Source organism: Pristiophorus japonicus, chromosome 7, assembly GCF_044704955.1.
Source record: "Pristiophorus japonicus isolate sPriJap1 chromosome 7, sPriJap1.hap1, whole genome shotgun sequence".
NCBI classification, from domain to species: Eukaryota; Metazoa; Chordata; class Chondrichthyes; family Pristiophoridae; genus Pristiophorus; species Pristiophorus japonicus.
In genome coordinates, this window is record NC_091983.1 from 16,994,564 (window position 1) to 17,018,419 (window position 23,856).

The 23,856-nt window shown below is 47.4% G+C and overlaps 1 protein-coding gene across 1 annotated transcript in view; it reads right to left on the bottom strand.

Annotated features, from left to right (window-relative positions):
• LOC139267082 (collagen alpha-1(XIX) chain-like) overlaps positions 1-23,856 on the bottom strand; it is a 679,874-nt gene that overhangs the window by 110,922 nt on the left and 545,096 nt on the right. The window contains exons 32-39 of the mRNA XM_070884859.1: positions 18,785-18,838; positions 9,560-9,613; positions 7,270-7,359; positions 7,103-7,147; positions 2,597-2,674; positions 2,075-2,110; positions 915-959; positions 770-823 (exon numbers count right to left, since the gene is read on the bottom strand). Of these exons, the coding sequence (XP_070740960.1) occupies positions 770-823; positions 915-959; positions 2,075-2,110; positions 2,597-2,674; positions 7,103-7,147; positions 7,270-7,359; positions 9,560-9,613; positions 18,785-18,838 (456 nt within the window). The remainder of the gene's footprint in view (positions 1-769; positions 824-914; positions 960-2,074; positions 2,111-2,596; positions 2,675-7,102; positions 7,148-7,269; positions 7,360-9,559; positions 9,614-18,784; positions 18,839-23,856) is intronic.

Consider the following 23,856-nt stretch of genomic DNA (forward strand, 5'->3'; position numbering starts at 1 on the left):
GACCCTAGGATGCAAACCATCAGGTCCAGGGGACTTGTTCACCTTTAGTCCCATTATTTTACCGAGTACTTCTTCTTTACTGATAGTGATTGTTTTAAGTTCCTCCCTCCCTATAGCCCCATGATTATCCATTATTGGGATGTTTTTAGTGTCTTCTACCATAAAGACTGACACAAAATATTTATTCAATGTCTCTGCCATTTCCCTGTTCCCTATTATTAATTCCCCAGTCTCATCCTCTAAGGGACCAACATTTACTTTAGCCACTCTCTTCCTTTTTATATACCTGTAGAAACTCTTACTATCTGTTTTTATATTTCTTGCTGGTTTACTTTCATAATCTATCTTCCCTCTCTTTATTATTTTTTTAGTCTTTCTTTGCTGGTTTTTAAAAGTTTCCCAATCCTCTGGCCTCCCACTAATTGTATGCCCTTGTTTTCAATTTGATACCAACCTTTACTTCCTTAGTTGATCTTTAGTTTTGCTCACTGTAAAAATCACTCAGCTACTTTGCACCCTGACCAATATTCCTGTCAATGGAGAGTAAAATCTGGCGGGGTGTAAAACCCGTGTTGCACTCGAACCCGTGGGGTTTCCTGACGGATGGTTTAGGTTAAAATTGCCCCCAATATCAGCAATTCATTAAAACCGCAGTGGAGTTGCAGGAGCTTTAAGCACTCAAAATCTAAAGAGAAAAAATGGTTCTCCTGCCTTCAAACCGTATAAGCTGGACTTTGGCTACTCAACTGCAATAAAAGACTTTGCTTACCGGCTCCCCAGGTGGGCCAGGTGGTCCTGGTGTTCCACTTGTCCCAGGTGTACCCTGTAATAAAACGGAGGGGGAAAGGGAATCAGAGACTGAGCCCGACCACAGATTACCACAGTGAAGAGTTTGTTGGGTGTATCCTACTCACATTAGCACCCGGGTGTCCAAAAGGCCCTGGCAATCCTCTCAGACCCTGAATGAGTGAAAAACACAAAAGCAGTTGCACACTCTTTAGTCCCTTCATTGTACTAAATAGTTTGATTTGCATTTGGGTAGAAAACTAGCTTCACAGTTACGGTTTGTTATAAGTAAGCCAAATGGTGAGCCTCTCTAAGCGATCACGGGGGTGAAATTGCTCCTTTTTATAGCTCCGTTAGCGCCTCCCAGGGAATTACCCGGTTTGGGAGGTGCTGTCCCGGCAGCACTTTGCTCCGTGATTAGCGCCCCGGGCCGCCGCGCAACCAGCGCCGTGCGCAGTGACCTCTCACCTCCCCGCGCCGACCCCTTAACGCCCCGCGGGAGATATTGCCCCGTGGGCCGTGAGGTTGGCGGACATCCACTCCTGGGGTGCTGTTTAAAGGGGAGACTGCCATTTGTTGGACTGGGCCGCCATTGTGCAGCCCGGCACTCCGTCTTGGAGGCCGGGCTGCTGTCCCGGTCTCACACATCCATGGTGGCCCAGTGGCAACCACTCAAAGGGCCATGCAGAGTGCGCAGCGACCCTCCCCTTTAATCGACTCAGTGCAACGGTCAAGGTGACTGTGAACGGCTACCGAGGGAGATCCACAAAAAAAGATGGACTTTGTTCAGAGAGGCTACAGAAAGGCGCAACAAGACTGTTCCCAGGAATCAAAGGGAACGAGGGATAGAGAAACATGAGAGAAGCTCAAGCTGTCGTAAAGAACGTGGTTATAGGGGAAATCTCACCAAGGTTAATAAAATATTGAATGCTATCGCGATGTGGTAAACCCAAATTATTACTTCAAGCTGTGTCAAGAATGTAGGACCCGAGGCTGTAAATTTGGAACAGATATGACAGGGAAAAAACTTCTTTAGCAGAAGACTGATAAATATTTGGAATAATCTATTCAGCAAAGTAGCAGAGGCAAAAACATTGGGGTTATTCACGTTACAGTTAGATGCCATGATGTAAAGGTTCTAACACAGACGAGTTTCAATGCACAAAATGGCTTTTTCTAATGTTCAATAACCATTATATATCCAAATTCATCACTTTCAAGGCAATAGCCATCCACGTTGCACATGTATTCAATCAGCATTTTTATTAAAAAAGTCAATAGGTCTTACCTTTATACCTGGCTCTCCAGTGGGACCTCTCGCACCCTATGGGGAGATGAGGAAGAAGAAAAGCTGCTTAAGTTTGACCTAAGTTTGATTCACTGCTTTCAATTCACTCCGAAATACTAATTAAAAAAAAATTTTTTCCGAATGTGAGCATCATCAGCAATTGCCCCGAAAAGGTGGTGGTGGGGCTTCTTCTTGAACCGTTGCAGTCCTCGTGGTGATGTTGCTCCTGCGATGGTGTTAGGTCGGGTATTCCAGGTTTTAGGCCTGACAATGAAGAAGGAAAAGCCATATGTGTCCAAGTCAGGACTTGGGTGTGGCAGGGGAGGGGGAAACTTGGAGGCGATGGTGTTCCCATTAAATTGTTGCTCTTGTTTTTGGAGGCCAGTGGAAGATTGAGGGCTGTGCTCCCACTCTCTCCCATAGAGTGAACTTGGTGGTACAGGTTTAGAGGCCAGAGGTGCTGTCAAAGTAATTGCCACAAAGATCAAATGACGGAAGTTCTGCTAGAATTTATGTACTTACTGGGGAGCCATGACGTCCAAATCCAGGTGGTCCCTTCTCACCTTGCGGGCCTTGAAGACCAGGTAATCCACGCTCACCCTAATAAAATAAAACCTAGTTTTATCATTAAGCAACACTTAAGAGGTATTATTCTTAGTATGTACACTGAATCGTAAAATCATAGAAATTTACAACACGGAAGGAGGCCATTTCGGCCCATCGTGTCCGCACTGGCCGACAAATAACTATTCAGCCTAAACCCACTTTCCAGCTCTTGGTTCGTAGCTCTGTAGGTTACAGCACTTCAAGTGCACGTAAAGTACTTTTTAAATGTAGTGAGGGTTTCTGCCTCTACCACCCTTTCAGATAGTGAGTTCCAGACCCCCACAACCCTCTGGGTGAATAAATTTCCCCTCACATCCCCTTTAAGCCTCCTACCAATTACTTTAAATCTATGCCCCCTGGTTGTTAACCTCTCTGTGAAGGGAAATAGGTCCTTCCAATCCACTCTATCTAGACCCCTCATAATTTTATACTGCTGTGAAGCTAAATGGAGCTGATGCCAAAGAATATCCATAGAGAAGTTTGATTTCCTCATTAGTATTCCTTATCTAAATTCACATAAAAGCTAATGCATCCACTGAGGATTAAGTCATTTGTAAGTGTAGAATCTTTGTGTACATATAAATCTTAACCACAGTAATTCAATCAAGTAATGACTCACCGAAGAGAGTATGTTTCTAAACAGAGATTATGATGTTAAGTACCATTTTAAAAAAAATGGAAATGTCTGTTATCCACTCTCTCAGAGAGGTGACAAATCTAATACAAGTACTCCCATCATTGGCTCAAAGCTATGCTCAGGGTTGATTAGAATGCATTCGTACCTGCTATTAACCTGCATGGTGCTCAAGTCAAGACCTCCCTGTACATGGACGACGTCGCCATCTTTTGCTCGGGTTCGCAGTCGGTCCGCGGATTGCTCACAATCTGCGACCAGAAGGACTGGCCTCGGGAGCGAAGGTCAATCGCAGCAAGAGCGAGGCCATGTTCTTTGACAACTGGGCCGACCGATCCTTTATTCCCTTCACCGTTAAGCCAGATTACCTGAGGGTGTTGGGAATATGGTTCGGAGCAGACGGGGCGTGTGCCAAAAACTGGGAAGAGCATATTGCCAAAGTGAAACAAAAACTGGGATAGTGGAAGCTGCGCTCACTCTCCATTGCAGGAAAGAACCTGGTCATCAGGAGTGAGGTGCTCTCGGTGTTGTTGTACGTGCCGCAGGTCTGGCCCATCTCTCGCTCCTGTGCCGCGGCAGTCACCCAGGCCGTCTTCCACTTTGTCTGGAGGTCCAAAATGGACCGTGTCCGCAGAGACACGATGTACAAATCTCTAGAGAGTAGAGGAAAGGATGTTCCAAACGTGGCCCTCATCCTGATGACCACCTTTGTGTGCGGCTGCATCAAGCTGTGCACAGATCCCTGGTACACAAACACCAAGTGTCACTTTGTGCTGAGGTTCTACCTGTCCCCGGTGTTGCGAAGGATGGGTCTGGCCACGCGCCCCCACCAGTTGGACCATGCCTGTCCACTTGTCCTTCGTGGAAAAGTTTTTCAGAAAAAAACCCTTTGATCACAAGGCCATAAAGAGTGGTCGGCACGTAAGGTCCTGGACACCCTACGAAAGGAGAGGGTGGACTGTTGGGTGGTTCCCCGAGCAGACTGTTGAACTGGTTTAGCAGAACGTCTCATCGCCAGAGCTTTCACACAACACCAAGACGTAGCTTGGTTGGCGGTGAGGAGGACCCTACCCGTCAGATCCTTCATGCACAGCCGGCGTTTCAGAGACACAGCACTCTGTCCCCGAGTTAGCTGTGGTGCAGATGAGACTCCTTCTCCTTCGGGATTGGCCCTTTGCAAGGCAGGTCTGGAAGGAGATGCAGTGGTTGCTGTCGAGGTTCATCCCAAGCAGCTCCGTAACACAGGACTCTGTGCTCTACGGGCTGTTCCCAGGGACACACACCGAGACAGACATCATCTGCTGCTGGAGGGCCATCAACTCGGTGAAAGACGCACTTTGGTCTTGCCGAAACTTGCTGGTCTTCCAGAGCAAGGAGATGTCCATGTCTGCGTGTTGCAGACTGGCGCAATCCAAGATCCAGGAGTACGTGCTGAGGGACGCACTAAAAATTGGTGCAGTCGCCGCAAAGACACGGTGGGGAAGGGCCACAGTTCAAAGCCTTTCTGTCACGATAAACCCAGGGGCTGGAATCAGTATAAAACTCCCCTCGGGCTGTACTTGTAAACTTTTTGTATACATAGAGCACCGTGATCTGAAAACACCTATGTAGTGCTATGTATAATGCAAGTTCTGTTTAGTAATGTATGTTGCAAAGAAATGTAACTGTACCCTCACCCATTCCATGTACCGTATAGTGCCACATGCAATGTAATTTGATGCCTGTATTACAATGTATCCTGGATTGTACTGAATTGTACCTCGAAATGTAAAGCAAGCAAATATATTGAACAGAACTGCCGTCAGTATCCAAATGTATTGCTGACCGCATCCAAATGTACTGAACTGCTTTCCAATTCATCGTGCAAATTTTTATATGAATAAAGTATATATTTTGAAATTAAAAAAAATTAACCTGCATGTTAGTTTGTACCATTGCCTTGAGTTTTTAGGATTAATTCTGCGCTCCCATGATCCCAGCAGAGAGCCATTGTAGGAGGGAGCATGGGTTGGAAAATCTGGGCTCGATGTTGATGCCCTAATTCCAACCCACACTCCTCTTTGCTTCTCCAGGATATCCAGTGCATGGAGTAGAGTCTATGAATGGTTGCTGCTATGTGCTCTGTGGAGCCAATGGTTCTTGTGTTCTGTGTCTCCCGGCTCGTCAATACCAACCCACTAAACGCACTGGAAAATGCTGGCCTCACTGCTCCCTCAGGAGATTAAGGGTTAAAAATTCGATTGCGTAGCACCTGTTGTTTTGCCGCTATGGGCGCCGTCTTGTGTTGAAAATAGCATCCGAGCCACAAGCGCACAATTCTGGTGCGTACTGTGGCGCACGGCATCTTGGTGAGGGCGTTAGTGCCGGTGCTGGGAGCGTGCTCCAGAAGTATGTAGAGTAGGCAGATCGAGACATCAATCAGCATCAAACGCTGATTTGACGCCAGCACTGTCATTTCCGTCCTCAAATGCTGGAACTAACGCCCTGTGTTAACCTCGCACAGCTGAACATGAACACCCCCCCCACCGGCGATATTTAAAAGGATCGTCTACCATTCTCAGTTCAGTTGCTGATTAATTTCTGCTGGCTCTGTGTAAGTTTGTGGACGTGTTTTCAGCTTTCTCGAGTTGTTTGAAATTGGCGAGGTGACGGGAAAGTGATGGAAAGTGTTGTCGACAGTGCTATCAGGCGGCGCTTACCAATAACCTGCACACCGACGCTCAGTTTGGGTTCTGGCCGGACCACTCTGCTCCAGTGCTGGGCCCAACGCCACAACCATGCAAATGGGCAGGCAGCACGCAGTTCATGGACTGCCTGCAGTCCTCCGAACAGGCCATCCCAGTGCCCGTTGTCTGGGCCCAAATCTTCCTCAGGTGGTTAAACGAGTGAAGTAGAGTCTAAGAGAGGGCAGGAGGTACAGGTCTGGTGGAAGGAATGGGATCCGGGGCCAAACGGCCTTTATATTATTCTACCTTCCTTGTTGTCTGATGGTTTTTACTTCTTTTTTTAATGAACTGTTTCTTCCTGGTGTTTTGTTTCTGCCCTGCCTATTCCGCTGGGCTACTTTCCTCCCTTCAGCTGAACATACTCCTCTGAAACTGCACGTGTGTAGAAGTGGCTCACTGCTCAACATTGTACCTCCTTCCTCGAGGGCAATGCCTGGCCTCCATTCGCCAGTAGCATTAATGATGTGGCCCTTCGATTAAAGGGGAGGGCCGCTGTGAATTCTGCATGACCTCTGATGGCGTCCACGAGTACACCAGGACCGCCTACGACCGGGCCTGCAGCTCGGCACCCAAGGGTCGCCATCGCTGCGCCGACCCGAGAGTCGGCCGACAAAACAAGATGGCGGTCTGGGGTGCTGGCGCCCTCCCCTTTAATGAGCGGATGTGCGCCAGCTTCGCGACCCGCGGGGGGCAATTTCCCCCCCGCGGGGCATTAAGAGGTCGCTGCGGGTCGGTGAGGGGTCGCTGCGCGCAGCGATGACATTATCGCCTGTTGGGCAGCGGCCCGAGGCACTAATCGGAGGGTGAGGCACTGCCATGGCAGCACCGCCGCAAACGCCCGGGCAATTTCCCGGGAGGCAGTAACGCCCCACTCTCCCGGGCGAAAATTGTCTTGAGCCCCATTAGCGCCCCTCCAGAGGTGTTAACGGGGCTATAAAAAGGGGCAATTTCACCTCCAAGATGCATTAAAATGATTGCAGCTTCTCCACAATTGCTTACCAACAGTTTGAATTACCAACAGTTTGACTGCACAACTTTTATTGACAGGCTGGTTTAGAGTACCTTAGGTCCCCGTGATCCTCGTGTTCCAGGTGAACCAACTGGCCCCTGATTGTAAGAAGAAGCCAACAATTAAACCAAAGTAAAATATTGGAACGTGACATTATATTTATCAGAATATTTCAAACAGTTTCCTTTTTTGCCTATCCATTGTCCACAATGGCACAAACCTTTCTTCCACGTAATCCTGTCCCCGGAAGTCCTGGGTCACCTTTGTCTCCTTTCTCTCCGGCCGGCACGAGAGCGCCCCCAGAATCTCCCTGTAATCACAGGAGCTTGTGTTAGATTCCTCGTGCTTATACTGTCAGAGCTACAAGTTGTAACCGGCAGAAAAAAAAGTCGTGGCCTTGGGTAGAAAAACCATTGAAAGGAAGAAATGGACAGATCAAGTCCTGACAAAGGCTCGGAATCATGGGGCAGGTGGGATGGGCCGAATGGTCGTCCCTGGTCCTTACAGCAGTAAAATCTTACAAGGAAGTATTTTCACCTTGTGCTCAGCACAAGAATGTCAAACTGACATAGATAACAAATTAATATAGATAACAATTCACTATGGAAAGAACGACCTTGCCTTTAAATACAGGTACAACATCCGAAATCTGGAATCCTCTGGACGGAGTCCGTGCCGGATTTTGGGTTTTCCGGATTTCAGACAAGAAAATCAGTGGTCTGAAATCCGGAATCCTCAACCGAATCCGTGCTGGGTTTTGAGCGGCGAGGTCCGAAATCCAGCAAAACCAGAAATCGAGGATTCTGGATTTCAGACTATTGATTTTCTTGTCTGAAACCTGGAATCCTTGAATGAATCTGTGCCGGATTTTGGGTATTGCCGGATTTCGGACCTCGCTGCCCGTCGATTCCCGCCACCCGTGGCCCCCTTTTTACTGATTTCCTCATCCCTCACTGTCCGATGTCGTCATCGCCTCAAAAATGTCCGGTTTTCGGACAAAAATTCCGGATTCTGGACGACTCCATCAGCTATGCGCAAAATGTCCGGTTTTCGGACAATTCCGGTTTTCACAGTTCCGGATGCGGGACGTTGCACCTGTAGTTCCTTTCACCTCCTCAAGATGTCCCAAAGTGCTTCACAGTCAAAGAATTGGCCAAAGTGAAACCACATTTGTTATGCGAGAAAACGCGGCTGCCAATCTACGCACAACATATGAGATAAATTACCATTTAATTTGTTTCGGTGGTGTTGGTTGAGGGATAAATGTTGAATATTAAAAGAAAAAGAAAAAGAAAGACTTGCATTTATATAGCGCCTTTCACGATACCGGACATCTAAAAGCGCTTTACAGCCATGAAGTACTTTTAAAGTGCAGTCACTGTTGTAATGTAGGAAATGTGGCAGCCAATTTGCACACAGCAAGCTCCCACAAACAATAATGTGACAATGACCAGATAATCGTTTAAAAAATGTTAAATGCCAGGGAGAGAGCGTGCTCTGGGGAACAGATACCGGGGAGAGAGCGGGCTCTGGGGAACAAATGGCGGGGAGAGAGTGGGCTCGTGTAAAAAAACAGAAACACGCTTCCAGTTCCAGATTAATGCACAGTACGCTTCTGCTCAGTTTCTGGTCGTTGGCAGCAGTCACTCCGTATTATCATCCCAATGCTGATCCACCTGCTGTGCATCACCAGCATTTTCTATTTGCACCTCCCCCTATTCCCTAACTGATAAACTGTCCAGTAAGACCAGTAACCAATAGGAACCAATAGGAGATTTTCTGACATTCCTCAGCTTTATGATGTATAACGTACATGGGGGAACTCAGGACTGAATCGGGCCAATTTTAACTTTTATCACTGGGTCAAAAACAGGTGATTATAAGAAAGACTTGCATTTATAGAGCACCTTTCATGGACTAAGGATGTGCCAAAGCCCTTTACAGCCAATGAAGTACTCTTGTAATGTAGTCACTGTTGTAATGTCGGAAATGCGGCAGCCAATTTGCGCACAGCAAGATCCCACAAACAGCAACGTGACCCGACAATCTGTTTCTTTAGTGATGCTGATTGAGGGATAAATATTGGCCAGGACACTGGGGATAGGTCCCTTGCTCTTATTTGAAATAGAGCCATGGGATCTTTTATATCCACCTGAGAGGATAGATGGTTCAACATCTCATCTGAAAGATGGGGTGAATCGGCAGTCCATTTTACACCTCACCCAATTTTCATCATAGAATGTTACAGCACAGATGGAGGCCTTTCAGCCCATCGTGCCTGTGTTGTCTCTTTGAAAGAACTGCCCAATTAGTCCCACTCCCTCGCTCTTTCCCCGGAGCACTGCAATTTTCTCTCCTTCAAATATTTTTCTTTCCCATGGTCCTCAAGAAGATTGGACAAGGTGTAAAGTGGGCTGCCGATTCGCTATCAGCAATTTCCACTCGCTGATATAAGTTACAATGACCCTCAATATTTCTAAACATAACAATCAGAAGAAATAAGATGGAACCTTGTCACCCTTTACGCCCTGTACTCCCGGCTCGCCTGGGTCTCCGGATAATCCCTGGTAAACAACAGAGGAGAAAAAAATAGTGAGTCATCGTCCTTCGATCATAATCAGAAAGTGACAACATAGTATAATAATACACCGAATCTGTTAAACTCTGCCAAACCCCTATTGGAGCAAAGCGGTCATGATAATTATGAAATTAGAAAAATCCTTTCAACTAAAGGTTATGAGAAACGTTCAATTGCCAGCTGAGTTGAACGTGTGTGCATGTGTCACAGAGAGTAGGTAAATTATGGACTGACATGTTTTCAAAGATTTGCTGTCTTTGACTTTTAGAACAGGCTGCTAAATTACAAATAAAAACTTAGTTCATATCAGCCATTAAAAAAAAGACTTGAGTGTTGAAAAGAGGGCTCGTTGTGTTAATTTCAATGGATGGGGATTTGAGTGTACACTCCAGCACGCCCAATACACGGTGCAACTGAGCAAAGCTCAACACTGGGAGCACTAAAAATACTTACTCAAAGTAACCCTGGAAGAAGGGGTTTATTTATTTATTGCGTGACTTAGGATGAAGAGCTAAGTGTCCTGTATACTAGGCCTTGATGCTTCACCTAGGTGTTTAAGAAATAAAACATTGCGGAATAGAATTTTCACAGAGGCTCTTCTGATGTACCCCCCCTCCCCACCGTTCCCCCGTATCTTTGGCAGTTTCTATCGTTTCTTCAGGATGTTTCTGCCGATCTTCTGTCAAAGTTATGGCAGGAGATCGGGTAAATCGCTCAGAAAGTCCAGGTGTATTTATTTGAGCAATGTTTAGCTCTTCTTAATAAATATTAAGTAAGTGTTCCAAATTTCACATGGAAAATTGATTCAGCATATACCCGCCAACACGTGATTTCTTGTATTGCTCTTCCCTCCAACAAGTGGCTGCGAATGGAACTGTAGGTTTGGGGATGAGTATTGACCGAGATTGTCAAATATTCCATGCATCGTGATGGCTACTTGTGTTTTAAAATTCCCAACTCTGTTTTCAAATCCTTCCATAGACTCGACCTCTCCTGATCCCTGTAACTTCCTCCACCCTGACAGCCCTTCAAATTCTGCGCTCCTCCAACTCTGGCCCCGAGCACATCCCCGATTTGTAGCTGCCTAGGCCCTAGGCTCTGGAATTCCCTCCCTAAACCCTCTCTGCCTCTCTTTCCCACTTTAAGAAGCTCCTTAAAAACTTCCTCTTTGATTAAGTTTTCGGTCATCTGTCCTAATATCTCCTTATGTGGCTCGGCGCCAAATTTTGTTAAATAACGCTCCTGTGCGGCACCTTGGCATGTTTTACTATGGTGAAGGCTCTAGATAAATACACTTTGTTGTTGGAATGGCTGGAAACGAGGGGTGGCATAATCTGCGGAGGGTTAAATAATCGGAATGAGTTAAGTAGCGATCTTGGTGAAGTGAGTTGCACATGATCTGTGGAAGTAGTAGTCTTAAGGTATGGGAAGGGGGGAGTGGTGACATTGGGGTCCTTTGCACCTTCCTTTAGTGCCTGGGGGGGCGCTAATTGGGCGCAAATGAGTTGCCGACCGGGCGTGGCGCTGTTAACCGGGAGTTTAGCCGGGAGTTTAGCGGCGGCGCTATGGCATTGTGCCCCGATCTCCTGTGCCCGGAGATCGTGACGTCATCGCTGTGCCGATCGCCTCGTTAGCCCCCCCAGCCCCGAAATTCACTTTTTCCCCCTGCAGCAGCTCTGGGCGAAAACACCAACAGCTGCGCGGGACGCGTGTTGGTCGGCCGGCCGCTACCGGTGCAAAAATTAAAGGCAAGGTGGCCTATGGGAAAACTTACCTTGTGGTTGCTGCTCCTGATGCGGTTTCTTCGCGGGGTTGTGGCCGCCATCGCTCAGTACGGTGCTCCCGCTCCATGGTGGTCCAGCTAGGTCCCTTTCCCTTTTGCAGAGCCAGCAGCGTGGACGCGGCAGTACGGCACAGCCAAGTGCACAGCGCTGCTGAGGTGTCCGCCCCGGTACCGCCCCAGAGGAAGTGGAGCGCCCGATTTGCACTCCACTTCCTTCCGGGGGCGGTAACCTGAATTTCTCGAGAGGGGCGAGACTTCAGCCACTGGCACTACGTCTCATGGCACCTGACTGTTACCGCCCCCAAATGGGGCGACACCGAATTTCTCCCCCGTGATGTTTTCTGAAAGCTATTCATGATGACTTCAGTCTCTGTTGCAGTGGGGTGTTTTGATTGCTGATATAATTTATCATATTAGTGAGAGTAATATGTTCTCTCTGCTTCTCAGAGTCTCAGTCAAGCAGATCTATTGAGATGTTGAAAGGAATGGAAGAACCAGAGGTGATGACTATATGTTAAATGCAAAACGGAATTGGATAAATATCTGGAGCACAAAATGACTTATTTCGATAATTTTGGGGTGAAAATGTTGGCGTAGGTACAAAACGGGCTTGCTGCATGCTGACTTCCGGTCATTCCCTTGGTCTGGAATCGGATTAGTGTTTGTGGGTACAGATATAGACTGTGAGGATCAAATACTCCACAGGACACACCTTCCGTCCTGCTGTGTTGGGGAGGGATTATATAATCTGGAGGACAGCAGGATTGCACAACTACACTTATCCAGAGCTATCAATGGCTTTGTGAAATTGAATATTGGCCAGGATTGTGTAGCGAAGATATAAAAACGGATGACTGTTTTGGGACTTTGCCGGCTAACCTTTGGGAATTGGCTGGGTATTTACATCGAACATTCCCTCGGGTGATTGGCTGTGCCCGTTCGAGTCCACAATATAGTCGCTAGTATTTCATTCTGTTTAAAAAAGGGGGCAGACAAAAAGCAGGAAACTATAGGCCGGTTAGTTTAACATCTGTAGTGGGGAAAATGCTTGAAGCTATCATGAAGGAAGAAATAGTGGGACATCTAGATAGGAATAGTGCAATCAAGCAGACGCAACATGGATTCATGAAGGGGAAATCATGTTTAACTAATTTACTGGAATTCTTTGAGGATATAACGAGCATGGTGAATAGAGGTGTGCCAATGGATGTGGTGTATTTCGATTTTCAAAAGGCATTCGATAAGGTGCCACACAAAAGGTTACTGCAGAAGATAAAGGTACGCGGAGTCAGAGGAAATGTATTAGCATGGATCGAGAATTGGCTGGCTAACAGAAAGCAGAGTCGGGATAAATGGGTCCTTTTCGGGTTGGAAATCGGTGGTTAGTGGTGTGCCACAGGGATCGGTGCTGGGACCACAACTGTTTACAATATACATAGATGACCTGGAAGAGGGGACAGAGTGTAGTGTAACAAAATTTGCAGATGACACAAAGATTAGTGGGAAAGCGGGTTATGTAGAGGACACAGAGAGGCTGCAAAGAGATTTAGATAGGTTAAGCGAATGGGCTAAGGTTTGGCAGATGGAATACAATGTCGGAAAGTGTGAGGTCATCCACCTTGGAAAAAAAAAACAGTAAAAGGGAATATTATTTGAATGGGGAGAAATTACAACATGCTGCGGTGCAGAGGGACCTGGGGGTCCTTGTGCATGAATCCCAAAAAGTTAGTTTGCAGGTGCAGCAGGTAATCAGGAAGGTGAATGGAATGTTGGCCTTCATTGCGAGAGGGATGGAGTACAAAAGCAGGGAGGTCCTGCTGCAACTGTACAGGGTATTGGTGAGGCCGCACCTGGAGTACTGCGTGCAGTTTTGGTCACCTTACTTAAGGAAGGATATACTAGCTTTGGAGGGGGTAAAGAGACAATTCAATAGGCTGATTCCGGAGATGAGGGCGTTACCTTATGATGATAGACTGAGTATACTGGGTCTTTACTCGTTAGAGTTCAGAAGGATGAGGGGTGATCTTATAGAAACATTTAAAATCATGAAAGGGATAGACATGATAGAGGCAGAGAGGTTGTTTCCACTGGTCAGGGAGTCTAGAACTAGGGGGCACAGCCTCAAAATACGGGGCAGCCAATTTAAAACTCAGTTGAGAAGGAATTTCTTCTCCCAGAGGGTTGTGAATCTGTGGAATTCTCTGCCCAAGGAAGTAGTTGAGGCTAGCTCATTGAATGTATTCAAATCACAGATAGATAGATTTTTAACCAATAAGGGAATTAAGGGTTATGGGGAGAGGGCGGGTAAGTGGAGCTGAGTCCACGGCCAGATCAGCCATGATCTTGTTGAATGGCGGAGCAGGCTCGAGGGGCTAGATGGTCTACTCCTGTTCCTAATTCTTATGTTCTTATGTTCTTATCAGTAGAAAGAGGGAGCTTGATAGGCTGAACGCTGTTTTCTAATTCCTTCTTTTCTTATGTTTACTTAAAGAGGCACTACTTCCCCATAGTGGGGTACTGCAAGGTTCTGTGCTGGGGCCCCAGCTGTTTACATTGTACATTAATGATTTGGACGAGGGGATTAAATGCAGTATCTCCAAATTTGCGGATGACACTAAGTTGGGTGGCAGTGTGAGCTGCGAGGAGGATGCTATGAGGCTGCAGAGTGACTTTGATAGATTAGGTGAGTGGGCAAATGCATGGCAGATAAAGTATAATGTGGATAAATGTGAGGTTATCCACTTTGGTGGTAAAAACAGAGAGACAGACTATTATCTGAATAGTGATAGATTAGGAAAAGGGGAGGTGCAACGAGACCTGGGTGTCATGGTACATCAGTCATTGAAGGTTGGCATGCAGGTACAGCAGGTGGTTAAGAAAGCAAATGGCATGTTGGCCTTCATAGCGAGGGGATTGGAGTACAGGGGCAGGGAGGTGTTGCTACAGTTGTACAGGGCGTAGGTGAGGCCACACCTGGAGTATTGTGTACAGTTTTGGTCTCCTAACTTGAGGAAGGACATTCTTGCTGTTGAGGGAGTGCAGCGAAGGTTCACCAGACTGATTCCCGGGATAGCAGGACTGACCTATCAAGAAAGACGGGATCAACTGGGCTTGTATTCACTAGAGTTCAGAAGAATGAGAGGGGAATCTCATAGAAACGTTTAAAATTCTGACGGGTTCAGACAGGTTAGATGCAGGAAGAATGTTCCCAATGTTGGGGAAGTCCAGGACCAGGGGTCACAGTCTAAGGATAAGGGGTAAGCCATTTAGGACCGAGATGAGGAGAAACTTCTTCACCCAGAGAGTGGTGAACCTGTGGAATTCTCTACCACAGAAAGTTGTTGAGGCCAATTCACTAAATATATTCAAAAAGGAGTTAGATGTAGTCCTTACTACTCGGGGGATCAAGGGGTATGGCGAGAAAGCAGGAATGGGGTACTGAAGTTGCATGTTCAGCCATGAACTCATTGAATGGCGGTGCAGGCTCGAAGGGCCGAATGGCCTACTCCTGCACCTATTTTCTATGTTTCTATAAGAAAGGAAGACTTGCATTTATATAGTGCCTTTTACAACCACTGGACGTCTCAAAGCACTTTACAGCCAATGAAGTACTTTTGGAGTGTCGTCACTGTTGTAATAAAAGCTAACTTATGGGACATGCTATCCTCCTGCAGTAAGTAGTTGAAGCATCCAAAAGGGAATTCAAAAAAAAAAATTCATACATGGGATATGGGCATCGCCAGTATTTATTGCCCATCTTTAATTCTCCTCCAGAAGGTGGTGGTGAGCCGCCTTCTTGAATAAGTATCAGAGGACAATTAAGCGTCAACCACATTGCTGTGGGTCTGGAGTCACATGTAGGCCAGACCAGGTAAGGACGGAAGATTTCCTTCCCTAAAGGACATTAGTGAACCAGATGGGTTTTTACGACAATCTGGTCATTCTTACTGATACTGGCTTTTCATTCCAGATTAATTTAATTAATTGAATTTAAATACCCCAGCTGCCGTGGTGGGATTTGAACTCACATCCCTGGATCATTAGTTCAGGCCCCTGGATTACTAGTCCAGGAAAATAACCATTATGCTACGGTACTCCTAAATATGGTGCACCTTCTTAAATGGCAATGGACATGATGACGTTGGTAGCGACAGAGGTTAGAAAATTAAAATCACGATTATCTATGTAATATAAAAGATTTTAAAGAATCAGTGGCAGAGGATTCGGACAGGAATCTAATCTCCGGGTGCGGGGGAATAACAAGCTGCTCAACTTTTTCTCTCGGGGTTTATGATGTCACCTGATTCTCTGGGAAAAACTTTAACCCAGCCTGCCCGGCGGGAAGCTGAGGGGATTGGGTTGGCTGCCCGTTTTACACCCCGCCCGACTTTACGCTCCCCCGGCTTCATTGGCAAAGTCGGGAGACCCGCACCTACCCGTTTCCCTCTGCAATGTATTTGCTTCCTGGGTTCTTTGCTTCAGAATTCATAGCAACACATTGCTACTAAGAACTAGATTGTTTATTAAAAAGGTTTAACAATCACAGTACACATTACCAGTTCATCCACTAGGCTCACAACTGCATACCTCATCGTGGATGACCTAGACCCAACTGACTGGGGTTTTATTGAGTCTTGTGAACATCACGTGACCGGCTAAGCCACTCACAATGCAACAGCTCCACAACTCATTTTTTTAGTTAAAACAATAATCAAGTGCCCCCTGATTAAAGGGGGCACTGAAACCGACAAAATAAACCAATTAAACTTTAGACTTTAAGCGGATCAAATTAAAATTTGTTTGCCGGGGGTGATGATGCACTCCAGTCCCTCTGGTGCCCACCTCTCGCGGAAGGCCGTGAGCGTACCAGTGGACACCGCATACTCCATCTCCAGGGACACCCTGGCTCGGATGTAACTGCGGAAGAGAGGCAGGCAGTCGGGCTGAACGACCCCCTCGACCGCCCGCTGCCTGGACCGGTTAATGGCCACCTTGGCCATGCCCAGGAGCATTCCTACGAGGGGGCCTTCCGACCTGCCTGCTCCCCTCCGCACAGGGTGCCCAAAGAACCAAATTTAAAAAACAATTGCACGGGACTGCCCCGTGCAACACCCTCCAGGCCAAGTCCAAACCTGTGAGTATACTCACAGGTGCATACATTACATGCGCCCGGCCAGTTGTAAAGAAGTAGGGGGCGGGGGAGGGGGAACAGTATTTGAATTTCTGTCGATGGTGTAAAACAGGTGATATCGGATCAGCTGCCTGTTATATCTCTCCTGAAAATGACATAGTATATCATAGAATGTACAGCACAGAAACAGACCATTTGCCCAACTGGTCCGTGCCGGTGTTTATGTTCCACACGAGCCTCCTCCCACCCCTCTTCATCTCACCCCATCACCGTAACGTTCTATTCCCTTCTCCCTCATGCACTTATCTAGTCTCCCCTTAAAGGCATCTATGTTCTTCACCTCAATTACTCCAACGTGTTTAAACTGCTCTAAGTTTGGCAGAGGGTCAGTGGAAACCCTGGATCATCATATAACTGGGTTTCCACCAATTTCCTGCCGACGTTACGGCAGCTGCTCTGGAGAACTTCTGAGGAAATTCCCAGTGCTAGCCTCTGCAAATTCCCTGCCTGCAGGTCAACATTACCAGCTGATAGTTTTCAATAAGGTGACTGGAGAGTTGCGGCAATCCAATTTACAATAATCACCAACGACGAGCTCTTTACCGAGATGTACTTGAAATTATGACAAAACAACAGGAATATTTTGGCTCTCGTTCAAATAGGCTATTGCAAAATTTTACCGGCTGAATTTCGAAACTCCCACTGCTAGTTTGAACATCGGTCTTTATAAATATCAGTGTTAGGCGTGGAAACACAGGACGCACATGAGTCAAAGCATACACCCACACACACACATAGCATATGCAGGACACACAGGAATATTTTGAATTTCAAAGGAAATCTGATTAAATATTTGTCAGGTTATTAGAAGGCTATGTGCACAAGTAGGGAGATGCATAATAAGCTGCTCCTTCCAATGGTGCGTCTGTGAAAATAATTTTTTTTAAATAAGCAGGATTGTGCCTGCAATCCCCATGAAACACTAAAAGCTAAACGGGCAGGTAAATGGACTGTTGGCCTTTATCTCGAGGGTGCTGGAATACAAAGTGTGGAAGTTATGTTACAGCTGGGCAGAGCTCTGGTTAAACACCATCTGGAGTACTGCGTCCAGTTCTGGGCACCTCAGCAAGGACATATTGGCCTTGGACTGGGTGCAGCACAGATTCACCAGAATGATGCAGGGGCTAAAAGGGTTAAATTAGGGCAGATTGTATAGATTAGGCTTGCATTCTCTGCAGTATAGAAGATTAAGGGGTGATCTAATTGAGGTGTTTAAGATGATTAAAGGAACTGATAGGGTAGATAGAGAGAAAATATTTCCTCTGGTGGGGGAGTTGAGAGGCACAAGCTTAAAATTAGAGCCAGGCCATTCAGGGTTGATGTCAGAAAGCATTTCTTCACACTCAGGGTAGTGGAAATCGCAAACTCTCTCCCCGCAAACAGTTGTTGAGGCTGGGGGTCAATTGAAAATTTCAAAACTAAGATTGATAGATTTTTGTTAGGCAAGGGTATTAAGGGTTGGGGAACCAAGGTGGGTAGATGGAGTTAAGATACAGATGAGTCATTATCAATGTTCCCTTTAATCTATTTTGGGTGCGCGACCCATTCAATATTCCGCGCATGTGCGTTTTTTTTCCTATTTAAAAGCCGGCGAGCTGGCTGCGCGGGAGCTGCAGAGCACTGCACGGCTGTATAGCTTAAATGGAACTTTGGCCATGATCTAATTGAATGGCGGAACACAGGCTCGAGGGGCCGAATGGCCAACTCCTGTTCCTATATTTCGAGGTCGCAATCTCATTCAGGCAGCAATAAGAACATAAGAACATAAGAAATAGGAGCAGGAGTAGGCCATGTGGCCCCTCGAGCCGGCTCCACCATTTAATACGATCATGGCTGATCCGATCATGGACTCAGCTCCACTTCCCTGCCCGCTCCCCATAACCCCTTCTTCCCTTATCAGTTAAGAAACTGTCTATTTCTGTCTTAAATTTATTCAATGCCCCAGCTTCCACAGCTCCCCGAGCAGTCTTTGAGCTTCTCCACAGGAAGGTGTAAAACAACCCAAGGCTTCTATGAATGTGTTAGTGGCCGGCTTAAGCACACAGAGGCTTAGGAGCAAATTATTACAACAATCCGGGAGTGGTGGGTGTCTCAGGAACAAGTACGGAGTGAGGGGGGGTGGGGTTGGCAACAATTCTTCTACATGTTCAAAATATATGTAAACATGTTTAAATCATACTTACTATTTCTCCTTTTAATCCTTTGGGACCCACAGGACCTGGCATTCCTGGTCGACCCTGCGAAACAGATGATATTCAAATCCATAACACACAAGACTCAGCTACAGGAAGAGACCAGGTGAAATATCAAAGCTCTGGCAATTAGAGCACAGCCATCCATCTTCAATCCTACACTCTCCTACTCTGTCTACAATTGTATATCTGTAATATACAGGCTGGCTTAACATTGCTCAAGGGTCGTTGTGACTAGCTTTGAATTTTCACGTTTCAGAGACACTGCTACCCTTAATGTTCTTTGCCATTGTGACAGAGCCGTGAACTCTTCAACATGATGAATTCTCCTGCTGAAACTAAAACAGCCGCAATTTTTTTTTTGTTGCAAACTATAGCCTAAGAGTTATCAAGGTGAATGAAAGGATTCGTGTTGGGCTGTGGGTCAGACTGCACCTTGAATACTGTGAGCAGGTAATGAGACTCAGGGGAGATAGTCCAGCCTTGGAGACAGTGCAAAAAAGAGTCACAAGGCTAATCCCTAGCATCAGAGGACTGAATTATTAAACTCAAAAAGAGGCAACTGAAAGGCAATTTCATAGAAGCATGTAAGATATGAAATGCAGTAGAAAAGGTGAAGCTAAACTATGATAGTGGAACAACGATTCAAATTGTCAGTAAGTTCCTCCTCGCACAATCTCAGGATGTGCGCGTCGCTGGCAAGGCTGGCATTACTGCCCATCCCTAGTTACCCAGCGTTTGACACCACTGAGCGACTTGCTCAGTCACTTCAGAGGCAGTCTGGCAGCCTCATTGGTGTGAGACTGGAGTTACATTCTGTTGTGTATTGCTCTGGTACATTAAATGCATGATAAGTACAATGGTGCACCACAGAGGGCTCTGTGGTGGGAGACCTGAAAGTACCTGCACGAGGCAGTATAAAAGGCTGTCTACCACACCTGTGGAGCACTCTGGAGCTGAACAATAAAGGACGAAGGTCACAGCAGTTAGGCTTACACCAGACCGTGTGGAGTCAGTGATTTGTGTGCTACATATACCACATTGGCAACAAGGAAGCGGACGAACTCCACGCAACCATGGCTACTCTGGGCTCGCTAAAGGATTTTACGGTGGGCAATGATTGGGAGGCCTTTACGGAAAGGCTCGAGTACTACTTCACAGCAAACAACCTGACGGAGGATGCGAACGCACTGAGAGAAGCGTAAGGCGATATTGCTTTCCAGTTGTGGCGATGAGGTTTACTGTCTCATCAGGGATTTGTTGGCAACCGGGAGCGCCAGGGACAAGTCATATGAGGAGCTGGTCGCACTCATTCGTGACCAGTTGAAACCGAAGGAAAGCATCCTCACGGCTAGATACAAATTTTAACATCACTGCAGATCCGAGGGCCAGGATGTCACCAAATATGCTGCGGACCTCAGGAGACTCGCGGCGCCGTGTGATTTGGGCGCATACCTTGACGAGGCGCTGAGGGACGTTTTCGTTATGGGGATCGGCCATGAGGGCCTCCTTCACAAGCTGCTAGCCACGGAACCCACAGTCACCCTGACAAAGGCCATCACCATCAGCCGGGCATATATGACCTCGACGTGCAGCACCAAGCAGATGATCCACACAGTCTCGAACCCGGCAGGCACTATCCACAGGATAGCGCCCACCATGGACAAAACTGCAGAACGTAGCTCTGCCCGGGGCAGAGAGCACGGACCTCGGGGTCCTGGAACTCAAAGTCCGCTGAGGGGAGCCAATCAAGCAGCACCATGCTGGCGCTGCGGAGGAAGCCATGGGGCTCACCGGTGCAGGTTTGCGGAGTACACGTGCAATACCTGCCACATTAAAGGCCACCTTCAGCGCATGTATAAAAAAAATCGGACTCACCATGTGGCTGAGGAGATGGGGGATGATCCACTGTTCAGTGGTTGCAGACAGAAGAAGATGAGGTATTGGGACTGTACACGTGCACCGACGATTCGCCCCCAGTGATAATGGAAGTAAACATTGACGGAGTCCCAGTGGGTATGGAAGTGGACACGGGATCGGGTCCGTCGTTGATGAGTCAGAGAACTTTTGATAAACTGTGGGGTAACCCGGCTGCACGACCCAAGCTGGTCCCGGTCACGGCAAAGCTGCGTACTTACACCAAGGAACTGATACCTGTTCTCAGCAGAGCGGATGTGCAGGTATCTCACGGGGGCGGGACGCGCGGTTTACCTTTATGGGTCATTGCAGGCGATGGGCCGACGCTCCTCGGCAGAAGATGGATGGGAAAGGTTCGTGGGAGCTGGGAAGACTTCTTCATTCCCCCACAGACTGCTGCTCCCCGGGTTTCCAAAGGGCAGTGGCAACCGAGCTGGAGCTGCAGCAGCAGCCCAGAACCCCTGGCCCCAAGCAATCCTGCAGCCTCAGCCTCCACCCAAGATTACAGGTGCGGCCCATTGCTGGGGTGCGGGCCGGCGGGGCGCTGCGGGCGAGAAGCAGGAGGCCCATCGACGGCCGGCGGACATACGCAGTGGAATAGTCGGGTGGCGGCAGCGGCCGCGATGGTGGCGGCCACGGAGGCAGCAGGAGAGGCGGCCACGGCGGTCGTAGGGGGGGGAGCAAGTGGGAGCAAGGCTGCGGCGGCGGTGGGCACGGCAGCAAGCAAACTGGCGCAGCCGCTGATGTTTTTGTTCCTCTTTCTGGTAATGAAACGCCGCGCCGAGTTTGAGAGCGCCAGCATCGAGAGGCAGAACGACGCGCAGAGGAGGCTGAGAATGAGGCAGTGTTTCCAGCAGCGCCAGAGGAAGATGATCTTGGACAAATGGAGAGAACTTTGTGCCACAGTTGGCTGTACAACATGTGACCTGGAATTAATGGATTCTGGCATCGGATGCCTGAAACCTTTCCTAAAAACACTGCAAAATTCCCTTTTCCTCCTTCCTTGTTTCTTCTTCTTCTTTCTAGGCCAGCAGAACACCTAAGATGGCGGCGCCCAACGGCAGCCTCGTGGGAGCCACAAGATGGCGTCTTAAAAGGGAAATTCTCCCGGGAGTCTTAAAAGGGCCTCACACCACTGTGGTCCTCACATAAAGACTTTTGGACTTTTGTAAGGCTAGAGCGAGTCTAAGTGTGCCATGTGAATGTAGGATGATGGTTTTATGACAAGAAATAATATTTTAATGCTGGGTGATCACTGTGTTTAAAATAATGGACATGAATTACGAATTATGACAAGAGTTAATATTTCATTGCTGAATTGTCACTGTGTTTAAATTCAGGGACGTGGATCCGTGATCAACATTACCAATGGGCTAATGCGTTTTTCGATTTAGGGGATTCAAGCAATGGCTTTTTGAACTGGGGGGGGGGGGAGTGATGTTGTGTATTGTTCTGGGACATTAAATGTATGATAAGTACAATAGTGCACCACAGAGGGCGCTGTGGTGGGAGACCTGAAAGTACCTGCACGAAGCAGTATAAAAGGCTGCCCACCACACCTGTGGAGCACTCTGGAGCTGTTCAATAAAGGACTAAGGTCACAGCAGTTAGACCAACACCAGACCGTGTGGAGTCAGTGATTTGTGCGCTACATACACCACACATTCAGATTGACTTGATAAGGACGGCAGGTTTCTTGCCCAAAAAGACTTTAGTGAACCAGTTGCATTTTTAAGACATTCCGGCAGCTTTTTATTTCCTGATTTTCACACTGCCACGTTGGGATCTGAGCCCAAATTCTCTAGATTATTAGTCCAGGCCTCTAGATTGTTCATCCAGTAGCACAACCACCGCTACTTTGTAGGGTAGTGGAGGCCAGTGCTCCAGAACCATTTCAGGAGCAGTTGAATGCCATGGAGGGACTTTGGGAGCCAATTTTTCACAGTTGTAGAGGAATGTCTGATTTGTTTAGTGGCCAACTGCACCAAAAAAAAAGTTCCAAGTTTCGCCGGAATAAACTTTCATTTTGGAGCGGCGCAGATTGTTCTTGAGCTCTGTGGGTGGAGCTTAAGGTCTGCGCCGAAAAAACGCTGCTATCCCAGGCCAAAATGCCCCCCCCCCCCCCCCCCCGCCCCAGGTGTCAGTGCCGCTGCTATCCCGGGCCAAATGATCCCCCACTCCCAGTGCTGCTGCTATCCCGGGCCGAAAGGCCCCCCCCCCCCTCACCCTCGGTGCCGTGTCTTCAGCTCTGCTAAAATAATGGCGTCTTCTCTGTGCCAATTTTCTTAAGTGCAGGTAAGGTTTTTTAGAATGGTGCACTGCGCCATTTTTGAAAACATCCTACCTAGCCAAATTCGCTTAAATGGCCAGAAATGGTGCAGTTAGGCAACCCCAGTGACGTCAAAAAATTGGGAACTAAAAAAATTGTCCGTAAGTAGTTTAGGATGGGCAGAAACTTTTAGTCTGCTCCAAAAAAAACAGCGTAGGCCAAAAAAACGGTGCAGAATGGTGCCGAAAATTCAGCCCATAGTTTTTTTCTGACAGACCACTTAGATGGCCTTTCTCTTCTGTATCTATCTTATGATCTTTTCAGTGTCTACTTTAGTAGGAGCATGCTTGCAACAGAATGAATCTGAATTGATAGTTTGCTCTATCCCACACTCAGGAAAGCTGGGTACTTCACTGGTTATTAAATAACTATGCTCCACTCAGCAGTGGTAACCTGAGTGATGGCTTCATCTGGTTATGAAGCCTGCAGTGCAGGCACTGGAGTGCCCAGCTACCAAAGGCAAAACCAGTTCATCCCACAACGCAGTGAGAGAAATCGAGAGTGAGTTCTTCACCCAGAGAGTGGTGGGAATGTGGAACTCGCTACCACAGGGAGTGGTTAAGGCGAATAGCACTGATGCATTTAAGGGGAAGCTGAATAAGTAAATGAGGGAGAAAGGAATAGATGGGGGTGAGATGAAGTAGGGTGGGAGGGGGCTCATGTGGAGCATAAACACCGGCATAGACCAGTTGAGCCAAACAGCCTGTTTCTGCGCCATACATCCTATGTAATTGTACGTAAGGAATTGCTTTCAGCCTGTTAAAGTGCGTCAGGTTGGTGAAATGATCGTTTGAATCAGGCTTCTTCATCATTTTAT